General features: G+C 40.5%; 1 protein-coding gene across 2 annotated transcripts in view; it reads left to right on the top strand.

Annotated features, from left to right (window-relative positions):
• Nucleotides 1-18,695, top strand: part of mtss1 (MTSS I-BAR domain containing 1) — a 71,708-nt gene that overhangs the window by 22,349 nt on the left and 30,664 nt on the right. For both annotated transcript variants that reach the window (XM_074647761.1, XM_074647770.1), the window contains exons 2-3: nt 1,595-1,656; nt 6,331-6,404. In XM_074647761.1, the coding sequence (XP_074503862.1) occupies nt 1,595-1,656; nt 6,331-6,404 (136 nt within the window). The remainder of the gene's footprint in view (nt 1-1,594; nt 1,657-6,330; nt 6,405-18,695) is intronic.

Below are 18,695 nucleotides of genomic sequence, written 5' to 3'. Positions count from 1 at the left end.
ATTTGAGTATATTTTTTATGCTAAATGCAGTACCTGTGAGGGTTTCTGGAAAATATTTATCATTGTTTTGTGTTGTTAATTGATTTCCAATAATAAATATATACATACATTTGCATAAAGCAGCATATTTGTCCACTCCCATGTTGATAAGAGTATTAAATACCTGACAAATCTCCCTTTAAGGTACATTTGAACAGATAAAAAATGTGCGATTAATAATGATTAATCGTGGACAATCGTGCGATCAAATATTTGAATTGATTGACAGTCCAACTTTCCATCAAATATGTTTACGAATGTGAGGAGATTTAGAACTTAAAGATACAGTGGGTAACATTTCAGGGAATCTGTTAGCAGAAATGGAATATATTATTAATAACTGTTTTCTTTAGCGTATAATCACATGAAGGAGGGTGAGATAGGTTTGGATATTTTCTGTTGACCGTCACTTCACGTTACATACTTTAGTTATTACAGTTAGCCTAAGTTATTATTTGTAATTCCTTTTATTTAATAAACAGTAAAATGCATCTGGACTTTTGAACTTTTTTGAACGAGTCACACAGTCAAGAGACGACTTCTACCTCTTAGCGGCATTTTAATTGATAGTAGTCGCTACAGAAGTGATGACATTTTGGACAGACATGGACATAAACTGGTAAACTTGACTGGTTGGTGGAGGAATACAGACGCGAGGCGGTAATTGTAGGTTTTTAAACGTCCAAATTGAAAATGTGCATGAACACGTTTAATGTAAACAACATTCGTGGCTCATTGGTGATAAAACTGAGCTCAGAGAAACAGCGTCAGCTTCATGGAGAATCAATCACAGCTGCAGGACTTTGGTTTGCTTGTGTTTGAGCCCCGATGGTCCTCCGTTCTCACGTGAAACCCAGAGACGCCAAAAATAACACGAGTCAGTCAGCTGTCGGTCGGTTTTACACAGTTCAGAGCTGCTGCTGCTGTTCACAGTAACTCAGAGTGAAAACTGTGAAAAGGAATGAGACATTCAGCGACAATAACGCACTCAAAGGTCACAGATAGAGCTGCAACTATTACATCCATCCATTAGTTGACACAAAACAGTTGACAACAACTTTCCTGTACTGATTTCTCAGCAGCACCTGAATTAACAACACTCAGTATAATGTTTGACTTTCTGTCTCAAAGTTCTTCTTTTCTTTGTCTTTCCTGTCCTGTCTTTATGTCCTCATGTTTTCTGTCTTTTGTTTCTTACTCTTAATGAGCATTTCATACCCCAGATGCTCTTTTTTTGCCATTCAGTCCCGTAGTTGGAATAAAGCAATAAGCATTAAGATGTTTATGGTAAAACAAATGAGATCAAATACATCTGATTTCTACTTTCTCAGTGTCGTTAGTATTGTAACCACTCACTCCAGTCCTGTGCAGAGAAATACCTGACGGGTTTAATACTAATACTTTAATAATAAGTAGCTCATTAGGTTCTGCAGGATAATTGGTTTGAACTCCACATTGTTAAAGCGTTGTGTTTAATGTCTCCGTTAAACTCTGTGAATCCTGTTGTGGTCAGACTGATGTTTAATGTAATTTATGTTCTCTGTGTTTGCTGCAGGCCAGTTATCCAACATGGGAGGACTTTGTAACCAAAGGAGCAAAGCTACAATCACAGCTCAGGTAAAACACACATTCATGCATACACATTTAAACTCAATGGGTTATAAATGATGCATTTTCACCTGTGGAGCAGCCAATGGAGGACAGAACCTGCCAAAATAAAACATAAATGAATAAATAAATGAATAAATAAATGAATGAATAAATATGTCATTAAATGTAACAAAAATAATAATATTATAATATAATATAAAATAAATGTAGCCATTAATTGATAAAATGTGACATAAATTGAGATTTTTGTTTTAATTACCTTATTCATTTACTCGTATGTTTAATTTTCTATTTTATTCATTTATGGTTTTTTAAAATTAATTTTTAAATTGATCTATTCATGTTTGCATTAAATTATTATTTAGATATTTATTTTATACATTTTTGAATTTATCTATTTATTTTTGCATTTATTTGTTATTTATCTATTTATTTGTAATTTATTTTATATTTATTTTTAAATGTATGTATTTATTTATGCATTTCTGCCTCATTATGCAAATTAGGGGGCTGTCACTCAACATTCAATAAATAAATAAATATGAATGAAAATAAATAAAAGGGAAAATTAAACAGAAGACTTCATAAATACAGGAATTAATACAAAGACAAATAGATAAAGAAGTAAATCAAAACAGAAATATCAATTTATGTCACATTTTATCAATTAATTAATGGCTACATTTATTTTTCATATTATTTTTGCTACATTTAATGACATGAATTAACATGACTAAACTCCTATAACGTTTTACATTACATTCATTTAGCGGACACTGTTTTCCAAAGCGACTTACAATAAGTGCGTTCAACCATGTGGGTTGCAACCCCATTAATTGCCTGTGCTGATCTGCTCTAATGCTTCATTTAGAAATGATTATTTTATGGGCTGAGGTGGCGTCCGAACAGATGAGTCAAGGTTGGTCAGCATCAGTGATATGAAAACATCAGAGTCAAATAAATAAAAGGTTTTATCACTGAACCTGGTCAAAGTTCAGTAATAAAATCCTGACACACTGCCGAGTGTCTCTCCTACGCATCAAAGTTTCATTTAGGTTCACCAGCACATCATTTAATGATTACATAATTTAACAATAATAACATAATTTCTCTACCCAGATTTTTTCACTGCAATATAATCGCAATACATATTAAATCGGCACCCAAGTAACGTGATAGTATTGAACCAGGAGGTGTTCTGACTCTCTCTGTCTCTCACAGTGACCCAGTAGCTGCTCAGTATAATAACAGTATAATTACTGTGTTTCCCAGTGGACCAGTTTACTTTGATAAGCATCACTCTGCCTGCTGCAGCCAGTCGCAGTCCATTAGGCCTGCCAGTTAGTCAGCCACACACACACACACACACACACACACCAACCAACACAGGCACAAATAGGACATCCACGCTGCTCAAACCGCTCTAATGTTTAATGCTACTTAAAAGATCTGCTGTGGATCATTTGCACACATTAAGCTTTAATACAGACTTTAACTCCACGGTTGTGTTCGTTCATTTAACCACCATCAAAATAATCAAATACCAAACGTAAACAAAAAGGAAATGAATAGTTAAATTCTGTGCTCATGAAAAGTTAATTCAGTGAACAGCACCAGGATTATTGAGCATGGTTTTTCTAGGCTTTAGTGCCTCACTGAACCCAAATCTTCACCACTGACACAGTTTAATGAAGTCTTGACTGATTTTGTGGAGGAAACATTTAATTAGTTTTCTTGTCAAATAGCTGCTGTGGCTCAGAATAGAACAGGACTTCAGGAGGATTATTTTACTAACCCTCTGAGACCCACAATAGACCTGTTTTTGTCTAATTTAGAGTGGTACAGGGGGTATTTAGGGGGAGATAGCAGGTCAACAGTAGAAGTGGTGTACATCATCTGAAAGCTGGGAACCTGAAGATTAATTTGAGATGCTGCTCAGCACTGTATCAACATTACTCTGTAATAAAATAATAAACTAATTAATTGAATTATTTAAAATGAATTGTAAAAGTGTATAAAGGTTTAGAACATTATGATAGAAGTATATGATGATCATCCTCATGCTCTATTACGTCTCATAAGTTGTTGAAGCAATCTTTGAGTTGATACCATTTGTTACACAGATTTGGTGCTAAATTTAACCCTTTATTACCACTGGAGAATTAATAAAAATGATCAATTATCCCTCAAAAAATACCACATTAAGACACCAAGACCTTGAGGAACACCAAAGAAAAAGCCATGCTGTGATTTGGGATCAAAAACTTTTGACATTTGGAGATTTCTGCAAGAATTGCATTTTTCGGCGATCGGACGGCGAGCACTTGTGTTGTGTAAATTGCTCAGAAACCCCCTTATTGTTAATCAAGCTTGGGTAGCCATCCATCCTCTGAATGCTCTAGGTCTGTAGTTTGTGGCTGTAAAGTTTCATGAGGCTGTGATTATCCTAGAGGTCACCACAGGTCATTTTAAACAGTGAGGTAACGTTTCTCTACAATGAAATGTCTCCTATGGGGACTAACATCATCACACATGAATACAGTTGGGCTCATTGGATCCACAAGAGTTTCAGCTTTACAGTGATACCCAATTTATGTAATTCAAGACTGTTTAGGGACCCCAGTATGCAGAAATATTCAAACACACCATTTTAGAATAGGAGAAACTAACATATTTATACTTCATGCATAAAACTGCATGTGATTATTATAAAGTGGGCATGTGAAAATCAACTGCAACAACCTCTGAAACACCGAATAGAGGCCGGGCCCACCGGCGGGCCGTCAGAGGTTTAAGGGGTTAATGAGACTTTTTATTTCCTATCTTCTAAAGTTGACTTATTAAACAGTAGAATTATTGTCTTCTTAGAGATTTTTTACTAGAAAACCCTGTTTGCGGTGGGAAAGATGAGACGTGTTTGGTCTTGTGTGGCACTCTAAAATCAGCGTGTAGCAGCTGAACAAAGACCGACCAGAGCTCCTGTCAGACTCCGCTGGGGTTTCTAGTGTCTTCAGGAGGAATGTGGTTGAATCTGTTGAGTGTTCAGGCAGCCGGGGATCATGGGACGGCAGATCAAACATGTCGCTGCACACATGAAGCCGCAGTAGTTTAATTTCATGTTTCATATTTTGGTGTCCTGTATGATCTCTCATTTGTTGTATTATATGTAGAAGATATGGTGTTGAGTATTTGGTATTAATATGAAAGAGAAGGTCTATTGACAGCAGCGTCATCTGATCTTCTCAGTTAGGTTTCCAGGGCAAATGACTGTGTGTGTGTGTGTGTGTGTGTGTGTGTGTGTGTGTGTGTGTGTGTGTGTGTGTGTGCAGCTATAGAAATACAGACCTGGCTGGTAATGGGACACACACACACAGACAATAGGTCCATTGATGATGATGATGATGATGATGTGTGTATCAGAAGGTCTCCAGTTGCACTCCTAACACCGGCCTCTCATGTGGCTCCATCAATCCTGCTTCCAAAATAACAGCCCTCCATTTTCCCCTTTTTGAATGTTTGTTTATGATGCAGCAGACTGCTGATCTGAACCAGAGGAAAGTTCATCCCAGTGTTCATTTTTGCAGCTATTCTAGATTTAGTAAAGTCGGGTTTCCACCAAAAATACTGAAAGGCCCAGGAACTACTTTTGAAAGGAACTAAAAGGTTCCTTCAGCCCACTGCAGCCCTGCTCGGGCCTGCTAGCAAGCGTGGCTACCCCCCCTGCTGTGAGGCTTTAGAGGAAACGCATGTCAGCACGGCTTGGCTTGGCACGGCTAAAGCGGTGAAAACCCCTATTAGTGACACACATAGTGTGATGGTGCCCCCCACAGCACAAGCAGGAAGTACCCGAGTACGCCTCATCAACAGGGACCGTGTGGCATATTCATCATTACTGCATATTATTTAGCATAGGAAATACATTTGGGGGTCAGAGGTCACCTTTCTTGTGTATTTAATGGGTTCAGTAAATACTAGGGTTGTCAATCGATTGAAATATTTAATTTAATTTAATTAATCACATGATTGTCCATAATTACTTGCAATTAATCACACTTTTTTTTTTAATCGGTTCAAAATGTACCTTAAAGGGAGATTTGTCAAGTATTATATGCTCTTATCAACATGGGAGTGGATACAAATATGCTGCTTTATACAAATGTATGTATATATTTATTATTGTAAATCAATTAGCAACACAAAACAATGACAGATATTATCCAGAAACCCTCACAGGTACTGCATTTAGCATAAATAATATGCTCCAATCATAACATGGCAAACTGCAGCCCAACAGGCAACAACAGCTGTCAGTGTGTCAGTGTGATGACTTGACTATGACTTGCCCCAAACTGCATGTGATTATCATAAAGTGGGCATGTCTGTAAAGGGGAGACTTGTGGGTACCCATAGAACCCATTTTCAGTCACATATCTGGAGGTCAGAGGTCAAGGGACCCCTTTGGAAATGGCCATGACAGTTTTTCCTCGCCAAAATTCAGTGTAAGTTTGGAGCGTTTTTTAGCCTCCTTTGTGACAAGCTAGAGAGACATAAACAACCTAAAAATCACAAGATGCGTTAAAGAAATTAGTGGCGTTAAAACGAATTTGCGTTAACGTGTTATTATCACGTTAACTTTGACAGCTCTCGTTAATACATGTGTGATGTTTGTGTTTGATTCAGGACGACCATCGTGGTGACTGGAGCCTTCCTGGACGCTTTTCAGAAGGTGGCAGACATGGCGACCGGGACCAGAGGTAAACACACACACACACACACACACACACACACACACACACACACACACACACACACACACACACACACACACACACACACACACACACACACAGAAACACAGAAACACAGGTACACATACAGTTGGATTGTGGGCCAAACACAACATGAGGAAAATCATTCAGAGATCGGCTCTGTTTGTGTGTATATGTGTGTGTGGATGTGTGATGACATGCTAGTCCTTGTTGATCTGTCTGTTCCTTCCTTCTAACAGTGTGATCTTTCTTTTTATTATAAATAGTGAGATCATGAGGGAACTAATTTGCTCTGTTAACTCTCTGTAGAGCAGGCTTTGTGAGTGTGTGTGTGATAATATAGTGTAGAAACCATTAAGGGTTGTGCTACTGGAGGATGAAATGGTCCAGCAAACACATCTGTCTTCTTCTTTCCGTTCCTCGTTGTCTGTTTTTTTGTGACACAGTGAAGCGTCATGTGCAGCTGCCTGGTTTTACTCTGGATTAGGTTACTCACTAGGTCTGGGACGATTCATTTATCTCCTGGTTCAATACTATCAGCATACTTGAGTGCCGATTCAATATGTACTGCTGAAGGAGAACTCCAACATTGTGGGAAATACTCTTGTTTGCTTTTGTATTCAGAACTTGGATAGTTTCACCATATCAGTTTGTTAAATTTAGAGGTACTCCTCATGACAAACATTACACCAGTATGAACAGCTGAATAATTGAATCCTTTGAGGTTGTTATATCATTCTGTAACTTCCCAGTGAAGCATTCAAAGCCCAACATTCAAATTCTTTATCAAATTAAGAATGTTTTAGTGTCAAAATGGTATTTTCCCCTTTTCCCTCTTCTAAAACTTTTTCCCACATGATGACCTGATGTAGGTTTCTGCATGATGACGCTGCTACATGTACAGTATATATATATATATCCTTATAGTCAGTGTATTAACGTTACATACAGTAACTTAGATGATGGTCGACGTGCTCCCAGTTTGGAGAAGCAGACAGGAGTACTGACATGAAGCTAAGCAACGTACTGCTGTGGACGCCACGTTAGTTCAGATCAGAAAGTCACACAATAACACAAACAAACTAACTAACCGATCGATGCAGCGGTAGACCAGCAACTCCCCTGTTCTGAGAGGTAAAATTACTGTTTTTATGAATGGAGTCTGGTGGCTTTGCAGAGAGCGATATAACGGCTTCAGTTCACTGTTGGAAAGGGCTGTCTGATGGCAACATAACGTAGTGAAAATAATCTAAATATGCACACTTAAACTGATGTATAATTTTTTTTTAAGTGTCTAAAATCCGTTTTTCTGCTGCTCCCGTCCACAGCCTCTTTACCTCGCCGTCAGACAGCCCCTTTCTGACGAGGAACTGAAGCCATTATATCGCTCTATTCAAAGCTACCAGACTCCATTCACCAAAGCAATAATTTTACCTCTCCGAACACTTTAGAAAATCTAGACTAACCCTTTCAGTTATTTCCAAGGCCCTCTTCAAAACATTAACGGAGCATCTTCTGTCCTGCTGATGCAGACTGTATATATAAATACATGGAGGACGTGGACAGGGACGACCAGAGTATTCAGATCTGCAGCATGTCGGGGCTTTGTTAAGACAGTCAGCTGCCAGTATGATTATGCAACACAGAAGTCGGCTGGTATTTAAAGGAGATCCAGTAACGTGTGTGTGGGAGGTGAATAATGGCCGCTCCCCGACCGTGCAAGCCTAAGCAGACCTGCTCTCTCATGACTTCATGTTTGTTTATCAGAAAGGAGGCAACACACGTTAAAAAACAAAGTGTAGATTGGGCATATTTGGCCGCCGCTCTGACCATCCTGCTACGTTGATTAGAATGTGAATGTCCGTTCTACTCTTATTCTATTCCTATGACTAGAAGATAAACCTGTAAGCCCAGACTGAGCAGACTGCAGATAAACATCAGTACAGTCCTTTAAATAACAGAGGTTAATGTGAAACAAGCAGCTTCAGATCACATTCTGCAGCACCTGAAACATAAACAAACGTTTCACCATCATAAGGTGTCATCACGCAGGTCACCAGACCTACAGTATAGTTCAACAGCAAGGGGAGAAAGTGTCAACGCTCACAGAGCAGTCAGCGCCTACAGCATGTGTTTATCTGTGTTAAACCTGCACGGACAGCGTCTCATACCTATATAATAGCTGCTTTCAGTGTGTGTGAATGACAGCAGGTCAGTTAGAAGCCTACAACACCCTGTAGAAGTCATGTTGTGAGTCGACACAGTGAAACCTGTAGAGGATGTTTCTGAATCACATTCAATAAAGAAGGCAGAGGTCACAGATAACACAGCATTGATGTAAGCTGCTGCTGCAGAGATCGAAATAGTGCTGAAACTGTTAATCAATCAGCCGACAGAAAATTAAACAACTATGTCGATGGTTGAATAAACATTTAAGTCTTTTATCAAGAAAAATGCCAATCGTTCTCCGGTTCCAGCTTCTCAAATGTGAGTTTTCTTTGATTTATATGATCTTGAGTTGAGTACCTTTGGGTTGTTGGTTGAACAAAACAAGAAAATAGTAATTTTTTTTCTGTCAATTTCTGGAAAATGGTGCTGGGTATTTTTTCAATTTAATTTATTTCCGTCACCTTCCACCTTCTCTTCCCATCTCTCTGTCACGCTTTCGCTCTCTCAAACACACAGACACAGAGACATCATAATGTAAATCAACGTTGAGATCGGCAGGATGAGAGCTAGTTAGCGTTAGCTGTTAGCAGCCGGTAAGCAGAGCACAGTCCTGTACGCAGCTAACTGCTAACGTTAGCTAGCTCTCCTGCTGATTTCATCACAGATTTGTTGTTCACAGTGAAGCGTTAACAGGAAAAACATAGGGTGCGTCGATAGTGAGTTTACTGCGTCCCCAAACTGTAGAAAAACGGGTACCGTCAGATTGTCAGAATTTTAGCATTGACTTTGTGCCGAAGTACCGGTTCTCTTGACGTCCCTAGTGTCAACGCATTAAAGATAATACAGGCAGCAGATATACTGCACCACTGTCCCAGCTTTTATTTTGAAATAGAAGGACACACACACTGTTAGTGTTGACGAGTCCTGTCAGCACACAAAAACACTTAATTGTTTTCTCCCTTTCAGCCCCTCATAACACCCGCAGGGCACTCTGTGTGCGTGTGTGTGCGTGCGTGTGCATGTCAGAACCGGTCTGGTGGGTTTGTGTATCTGTGGATCTTGTGGTTGGTTGCCACGGTAATGTTCTCATCTTTCCGTGATGTGGGCGGTGGGAGACGCCGTGTGTTTGAGGGTTGTTTACCAGGACGGACAGACTGACAGGAGGACAGCTGGGACGCCAGTGATTTGCTCAAGGGGCATCTCGGTGGTGACACAGTTCACACCTGATGTGGGAGTTCCTCTTTGAGGGAACATGCCAGAACGTATTACGCTGTCAGCTGACGTTAACTGTTTGTCAGTGTGAATGCCTTATAGGCACTGACAGCGTCCTCGTGCTGTGTCAACGCGGGACTTTTACTTTTTAAAATATCTAAATTAATCCAGTAAAAATGTTTGATTTTTAATTTATAAGGGACATGTAATGTTTTATACTTCTGGTGAATATAATCCAATCAATCTTATTTTATTTCCATATATGTATTTTGTATATACAGTTCCCGTTAACACCTTATTTTGAAAACCTGACGTAATCCCACGTGTCTACTTCCTCTAACTTCTCCAAGTCCGTCTCTAGCTCTCCCGTCAGCTCCGTTCTCTTTATACATCCATGGTCAGCTCCATCGGGGTCGTTTGAATGCATTTAACATTAATGTCAGTATATGGGTGCTCTACAGTTGTAGCGTCGGCCCATTTGACCACGGAGATGAGAGTGACGGCCGGCTCGACCGCACGTTACCACGATATGATAACGTTTCCTGTCCATGACAGTTAGCATGCAGCTTTAGCCGTGATGTCTAGCTCTGCTTTTCCTGCAATGTGTGAAACCCAAAGTGTTTCCATACTTTACTGGATGTGTAGTGTTTACCACGCTGGATTTAAAACGTGAGGGTGCAGGTCGTATCCACGCAGACCCTCCGCCGTTTTCTACTTTCTTGTTTCGACTTGCTGCGGTTTATTTTGGTTGACGGATACGGAACGGATATGACATCTCGTTACTCAGACTACAACAATAAAAGCGGTAACTTCCGTCTGCCTCCACATAGACTCAAATGAAGCAAATATATTGATTCTGGCATTAAAAAATCTATTTAAAAATTGTAAAAAATAACTTCAGGTTTAGTAGCGTCATGCTTTTGAGCGCTTTTTTTTCCAGTACCAAACAAACTGAAACATGATACAGCGTGCGTATGCGTCATTGTGCAGAGTAACCGTCGGAAATCATCAATAAGAGGAATCGATTGTCACAGAGGCATGACATGCACAAGGAGTCGGACAACTAGGAACCAACGGGAACTGATTTTTTTATTCCCATCCGTAGCGTTTTCCCTGCCTGCCAAAGTGGCGGATGGCCTGACGACTTTATCCACCACTGCCAACAATTTACCCAGATTTAGCGGGTGTTAATTTCACACCCTGGGCGCCGCTGGTTCTTTGATGTTGGGTTGGTGTGTCTGGGCCTTTAAGGGAACCGTCATTGATCAGCTGATACAGATTGACACCTGATCGATCAGAGAGTCTGAAAATAGAAGTTGTGAGGCGTCAGTCCGTCTCTCTCTGCTGTTGATGTTACTTCTCTCTCCTGGCTGCTGTGTGTTTGTGTGTTGGGTTATATCAAATTAAATCACATGTGACTTCATTCTGTTATATTTCAGTAAACAGAGATGAACCCTTCTGCTCCCATCCCTCCTCCTCTCCTCCTCCCTGTGACGAATTCATGGGTTTCTTCTTCTAAATCTTTTTACACAAGTAGTGCCATATTTTAGTCTTCTGCTTCTCTAGAGCGCTGACTGTAATCGTACTGACAGAATGTACTCGTAACACTTGAGAACAAATCTCTAGTATCTGTAGATGGCTGCAGGCGTCAGTGCTGATGTTTAGATGTTCAGGAGTGACGATAAGGGTTAGGGCTATCAGAGCTGAAAACTTGACATAAATCTCGTCACAATCAGCTGATTTTGAAGGCTGGTTCCACTCGTCTCGTTCTCTGGTGATTCCACATGACTGGTTTCCCCGGCAACCGAGGAACAGCTGACGTCTTTGGCATCATGGGGCTTTCAAAACACACACACACACACACACACACACACACACACACACACACACACAGACACAGACACAGACACACACAGAGAGAGATCACAAGACGGCCTACTGAGTGCTGACTCGTCCTAATGGAGGTTGACTCTGTGTTTTAGATTGTAGAGGTGAGGAGACAGTTTGCTGCATCCCGACTGATTGACTGACTGATTGACTGATTGACTGGTCAGTTAATCAATAACTGGATCAATATAAAGAGAGAGAGAGAGTGAGTTGGGGGCTGTTACAGACCAGAGTTGTTCTCTAGTTGTGATGTAGGTTGAGAGCGATATCAACGTCACATTTCTTAAGATTTAACTTGCAGATTCAGTCCAGACTTGATGTTTGACTTTCTGATCTTCACTCCTTGTGATTTGAATGATTTTTTTTCCTTCATGTTAACTTTTATGAGAGTGATGAATGAGCAACCATTCAGGAGACAGGGGCCCTCAAAGTTGATCCATAATCGACCCCCACCCCTCCTAAAGACACAGATATCTCCTTATACAAGACTTGAGTTTATGTCTGGACCGTGTTCGGTCAGCCATTCTGGAGAAAGATTGTTGATATTTGCGCTGGAGTCCAGCATGTTAGCATGAGCCAGATTTACTGTCCTTGTTGCTCCCACTGCCGTTTTCCCTCCGTCCTGGCTGGTACAGCGTTGTGTGGCTCGATCTTTGAGGAGATACTCGCTAAATTTGACAGAAAGTGAATTGGATTAGAATCGCTGACTGCACTTTTTAAGTTTTCATGTTGTTACCGCTATCAGTTGATAAACAGCATGCTTATGTTAAGCAACATTAAAGACCTTTACAGTCCGGGGGCGTGACGAATAAATGACAATGACACAAATTAGTCGCACGAAAAAAATGCCGCTGTGTCTAAAGGCCTTTAGACTGGGCTGTGATTTTCTGTTTCACCTCGAATAACTCTTCACTTGACTGAAAAACTGAAAATTACGTATTTAAAGCACATATCTGTAGGGCTGCAACTAACAATTATTTTCATGTTCAATCAATCTTTCGATTATTTTCTTGATTAATCAATTATAAAATGTCAGAAAATGTGGATCAATGTTTTTCAAAGCCAAAGATGACATCCTCAAATGTCTCAAAGATATTCAGTTTACTGTCATGGAGGAGCAAGAAACCAGAAAATATTCACATTTAAGAAGCTGGAATCAGAGAATTTTGATTTTTTTTTTCTTAAAGGTCCCATTTTGTGCTCATTTTCAGGTTCATACTTATATTTTGTGTTTCTACTAGAACATGTTTACACACTGTAATGTTCAAAAAAACCTTTATTTTCCTCATACTGTCAGTCTGAATATGCCTGTATTTAGCCTCTGTCTGAAACGCTCCGTTTTAGCGCATTTTGACGGAATTGCAACAGAATTGCGTTGCTAGGCAACAGGTTGGGTCCATGTGTACTTCCTGTCAGCTGATGACATTTACATACACCGCAACCAGGAATAAACTGGGACACATTTAGAATGTTTACGTTTAAAATTGTGTCAAGGGTCTAAATATTGTATATTTGTGACATCACGAATGGGCAGAAATCCTGACAGCTTGTTTCCAATGCAGCGTTTCTGAATATGGGCTGTGTGTTTTTCCCTGTGAATTGATTGTTTCGCTACTTTCACAGTATTTATATAGGACTTAAGCCTGCTTTATAATAAAAAAAACATGAAAATCTCACTTTCATTATAATATGGGACCTTTAAGAAATTACTCAAACTGATTAATTGATTATCAAAGTAGCTGGTGTTTAATTTAATAGTTGACAACCAATCGATCAAACGTTGCAGCTCTATATATCTGTGTCTTTAGGAGGGGTGGGGGTGCTGAACGGTTGCTCATTCTGGTTGATCAAACCACGTTCCAGCACTCTCTCATACAGGTTAACATGGAGGATTCAAATAGAAAGGAATGAGGTCAGAAAGAGATCGATTTCTGACAGAAACACTCTGTTTGTTAGAAGTTTGTCTACCTGACGGTCCCATTCTGAGTGAGTCCAGAGTTCAGGGATTCAGAAGAAGAGAAAACTAGTGGAGTCTTTTGATGAATCGACAGGAATTAACACTCAGAGACTTTAGTGAAAGGGCCACATTATGAGCTGTGAGGAGCCGAGAGAGGCTGGAAAATATCTGGGTTTAGTAGGAGGGTGAACACTTCTCTCTCTGTCTCTCTGGCGTTGTGTCTTTGGAAAACGGAGGGAAATTATAAATAACTGGAGCAGCTTTTTATTTTCCTCCTCTTCTTTTTTCCACCCAGATGAGTTCACGACTGATTTTTAGTCGAATCATTCCCTTTTCATATCATTATTACACAATAGCTTTACGCACAAGCATAAGTATGGCAACAACATAGAACTAAGCCAAGAGGAGTCTGATTTCTGCTTTAAATTGAGACGTATAAGTGGTATAATGGTCTACTTACAGGAGACTACACACACAAACAAAGCTTGATGAAACGTCTCACCGATGAAGTCAAACACATAACTGATCCGGTGTCTTCAGAGCCGTGAATCACCAGCACATTAAAACCAGAACAAAACAACATGTGAGAATCAAATACAAACTCCCTCCCACACCGAGTCTGTCTGATCTTGTCAGGTCACATTTTTCCTCTGAAGTCATCTCCAGTCGACTCTGAGCTCCATTAGACATGTCTGAACACAAATGCAACACTTAGCACCTGGCTACGACACACACACACACACACACACACACACACACACACACACACACACACACACACACACACTGGCTCCGTCACACGTGTTGTAATTCATGTTTTGCTAAATTAATATTTACGGCGTTAAACAGGGCGGGGCAGTGTGCTGTGATACTTAAGATTTTGAAATGACATTTAAATGCGTGCTGCAGAACACTATCAGTAAAATGAAAGCACCATCAGATACGTGTTGTACCTCGGAAAGTAAAGGATCATTTTGATTTATCACCACTTGAGTTTTAGTTTCAGTAAGGCTTGGTATCGTTTAAACAAAAAAAAAACACGACAACACCAGTACCCTTAAAGTGATACAGATACCAGTAGAGTACTTCATTCGATACCCATCATGTGAATAGAAGCTGTGTGTGTGTGTCCCACTGGCTAGCTAATCGCCGCCGCACTGCACAGCGCTCATACAGTGGTCACTGCTGATAACACTGTCCCCTGACCCACGGTGGCGAGACCGCATTGTTGCGGACGCGTAACGGCGGCCCCCGGAGGTTAAAACCGTTACATCTGTCAGCACTGTTGCTGTAGTTAGTGCTGTTAGCGGTGTTAGCAGCTAGCCGCCGGCTTAGACATCTCCGTGCAACCCGGTCTCACGGGAAGGCGTATAAATACCACGACATTCCACGAACCTTCCACATGTCATGAGTACAGATCTAGCGTTTTCACGTGTCATTTGTACGCCACGCAAACATCCGCAGTTAGGTTCAGGCAAGAAAACCACTTAGTTAGGGTAAGGGAAAACATCATGGTTGGGCTTAAAATAAGTAAGTAAACGTAAGTAAAACACGTACAGAAACAACGTAACGCAACTACGGAAAAACACGTCACAAGTAAGGGATAATGTACAGCGAGCCGGTCATTGTTGTGAAAGAAACCCAGACAGGGCGATGCTGTGGACCCCAACGGGAAGGGGAGGGGTCTCTCATCACCCTGAAGGGGTTTATTTCACAACAATGACCTGCTAGCTGTACATTATCCCACTTATTACACGGCTGCTTACTTAATAAATCAATAATTTGACACAAAAGTGGTCCGCCAGAGTCCGACATCAGAACTGCGCCCATAGCAACGTTCTATTATACATAGCAACGGTCTGTTATACATAGCAACGGTCTGCTATAAAGCAATAACAGACCGCAGAACGCCGTGATTGACCAATCAGAATCGAGTATTCAACAATGCCGTGTAATAAACGTCATTAAGAAACACGTGACAAACCTAACTTGCAAAACAAAACAACGGTCAACAACGGCCTCGAACACGAGTCTCCTGGTTAAAAGTCCAGTGTTGGTTGGACCCGCCCACCTTAAGTTGTCTAAGTTGATCTAAGGTATCATCCCGATACCCAGCCCTAAGTTTCAGTGGTAGTTATATCGTACAGGGAACATGTTGACATCGCTGAAAGTTATTTGTAAACGAAAGCGAACAGTAAAATTATTACCCGCACTGTAAACATCCAACACAGTTTCCAGATCCACCTCCTGCTCCAACAATCACTATTGCCAACATTTAATTTGTGCTCTCTGAAACTGAAACAATATCATGTTTTATAATGGATTAAAAGTGAGGGCTGTCAATCAATTAAAAATAGTTAATCGCAATTAATCGCAAATTAATCGTACATTTTGTATCAGTTCAAATGTACCTTAAAGGGAGATTTGTCAAGTATTTAATACTCTTATCAACATGGGAGTGGACAAATATGCTGCTTTATTCAAATGTGTGTTTATATTTATTATTGTAAATCAATTAACACAAAACAATGACAGATATTGTCCAGAAACCCTCACAGGTACTGCATTTAACATGAAACAATATGCTCCAATCATAACATGGCAAACTGCAGCCCAACAGGCAACAACAGCTGTCAGTGTGTCAGTGTGCTGACTTGACTATGACTTGCCCCAAACTGCGTGTTTAGTTTTTCCTTGCCAAAATTTAGGGTAAGTTTGGAGCATTATTTATCCTCCTTCTTGACAAGCTAGTATTGTTGGTACCAATGGATTCATTAGTTTTTTTGGTTCCATATGATACCAGTATGTTCACTTTAGCTTTAAAACTGAGCTGATGCAATGTGTTAAAGACACACACACACTCTCTCTCTCTCTAAACATTGGACGACAGCCTGTTGAAACATCTTCAGCTGCGTAAAGTTAATGTCAGAGTCGAACGCTGCGGTTCAGTGTTCAGACTTAATGCTCTGAGCTCAGAGCTGCAGCAGGGAGGGAAAGGCAAATAAAGCAAACACACCTCGCCACACCTTTAACGTTTAACCCACGCCTCATACCTGAGTATGTGTGTGTGTGTGTGTAGCCGCCCTCAGCCACGTTGTGTGTATGTGGCCAATAATTAATGTGGGAAGACGGGAGGAGAAAGAGAGGGAAGGATGGAGAGAGAGAGAGAGAGAGAGAGAGAGAGAGAGAGAGAGAGAGAGAGAGAGAGAGAGAGAGAGAGAGAGAGAGAGAGAGAGAGAGAGAGAGAGAGAGAGAGAGAGAGAGAGAGAGAGAGAGAGAGAGAGAGAGAGAGAGAGAGAGAGGAGAGAGAGAGAGAGAGAGAGAGAGAGAGAGAGAGAGAGAGAGAGAGAGAGAGAGAGAGAGAGAGAGAGAGAGAGAGAGAGAGAGAGAGAGAGAGAGAGAGAGAGAGAGAGAGAGAGAGAGAGAGAGAGAGAGAAAAAAAAAAGGGCAGATGGAGGTTAAAGAGGGAGGGAAGGATGGAGGTCTGGAGGCTGAAAGAGGATAGATTGACATGCAATGAGGATGGATGTGTACAGTCCAGGTTTCACTGTGACATCACTTCCTGTTAGTGCTGGAGCTGTTTGAATGAACTGATCTTTTCACTGTGATTGTGCTCTCCTTTTTTATTTTCTTTTTACATAACTCAGCTGTGACTCAGCAATGCTCAATGTGTGTGTGTTCAGATATTCAGATGAGTCAGCGTGAACTCTCTCAGTTCAGACCCTTCGGTGTGAATCTGCTGTGTCACTTTGTTCCTTCACAGAATCGAGCCGAGTGATTAAAAACAAACGTCATGTATGTTTGACTCAGTATGATAATATCAATATGACAGACAGCATCCAGTCTGGGACTCCAGTTTACAATTTTCCAGATTCCTAGGGTTGTGATGTCAAAATCAACACGATAATAACGCGTTAACGCAAATTCGTTTTAACAGAGAATAAAGATCCTGGTATCATATGAAACTAGAAAAACCTAATGAATCCATTGGTACCAACCATGTCATACTAGCTTGTCTCTAAAGAGGCTAAATAACGCTCCAAACTTACACTAAATTTTGGCGAGGAAAAACTGGCCATTTTCAAAGGTGTCCCTTGACCTCTGACCTCCAGATATGATAATGTAAATGGGTTCTATGGGTACCCACGAGTCTCCCCTTTACAGACATGCCCACTTTATGATAATCACATGCAGTTTGGGGCAAGTCATAGTCAAGTCAGCACACTGACACACTGACAGCTGTTGTTGTCTGTTGGGCTGCAGTTTGCCATGTTATGATTTGAGCATATTTTGTATGCTAAATGCAGTACCTGTGAGGGTTTCTGGACAATATCTGTCATTGTTTTGTGTTGTTAATTCATTTCCAATAATAAATATATACATACATTTGCAAAAAGCAGCATATTTGCCCACTTCCTTGTTGATAAGAATATGAAATATTTGACAAATCTCCCTTTAAGGTACATCTTGAACATATAAAAAAATGTGTGAGTAATCAGGATTAAATATTTGAATCGATTGACAGTCCTAAAAACAGTTTCACAATGTGCATTACAGCATGTGGATGTAGATGTACAGTCTGTGTGATTACGTGCAGAGATGCTGTAATGTGTTTGCTTTATTAATCACTGTGTGCGTTTGTGTGAGCTATCGTTGCCTCATGAAGTGGTATCAGACAGGTATTATGTGACGACTGCTGGCGTAATATTGTGTGTGTGTGTGTGTGTGTGTGTGTGTGTGTGTGTGTGTGTGTGTGTGTGTGTGTGTGTGTGTGTGTGTGTGTGTGTGTGTGTGTGTGTGTGTGTGTGAAACCTAAAATGAGCTGAGGCTGATTGTGAAAGGGGGTGGTCTCATTCTTACATAATTCACTAACAAACACAAACACCTATCGTTTCAACACACGTTACAACACTCGTCATAAGATCTTAATCAGATTGATTTTCCTTAACACACACACACACACACACACACACACACACACACACACACACACACACACACACACTCAGCCACTGTTTCCTGCTGTATATCGACTCTATCAAACAGACTAA

The sequence above is a fragment of the Sebastes fasciatus genome, chromosome 1, assembly GCF_043250625.1.
Source record: "Sebastes fasciatus isolate fSebFas1 chromosome 1, fSebFas1.pri, whole genome shotgun sequence".
NCBI lineage: Eukaryota > Metazoa > Chordata > Actinopteri > Perciformes > Sebastidae > Sebastes > Sebastes fasciatus.
Note: the sequence above shows the minus strand (reverse complement) of the source record. Positions and strands in the feature narration are given on the sequence as shown.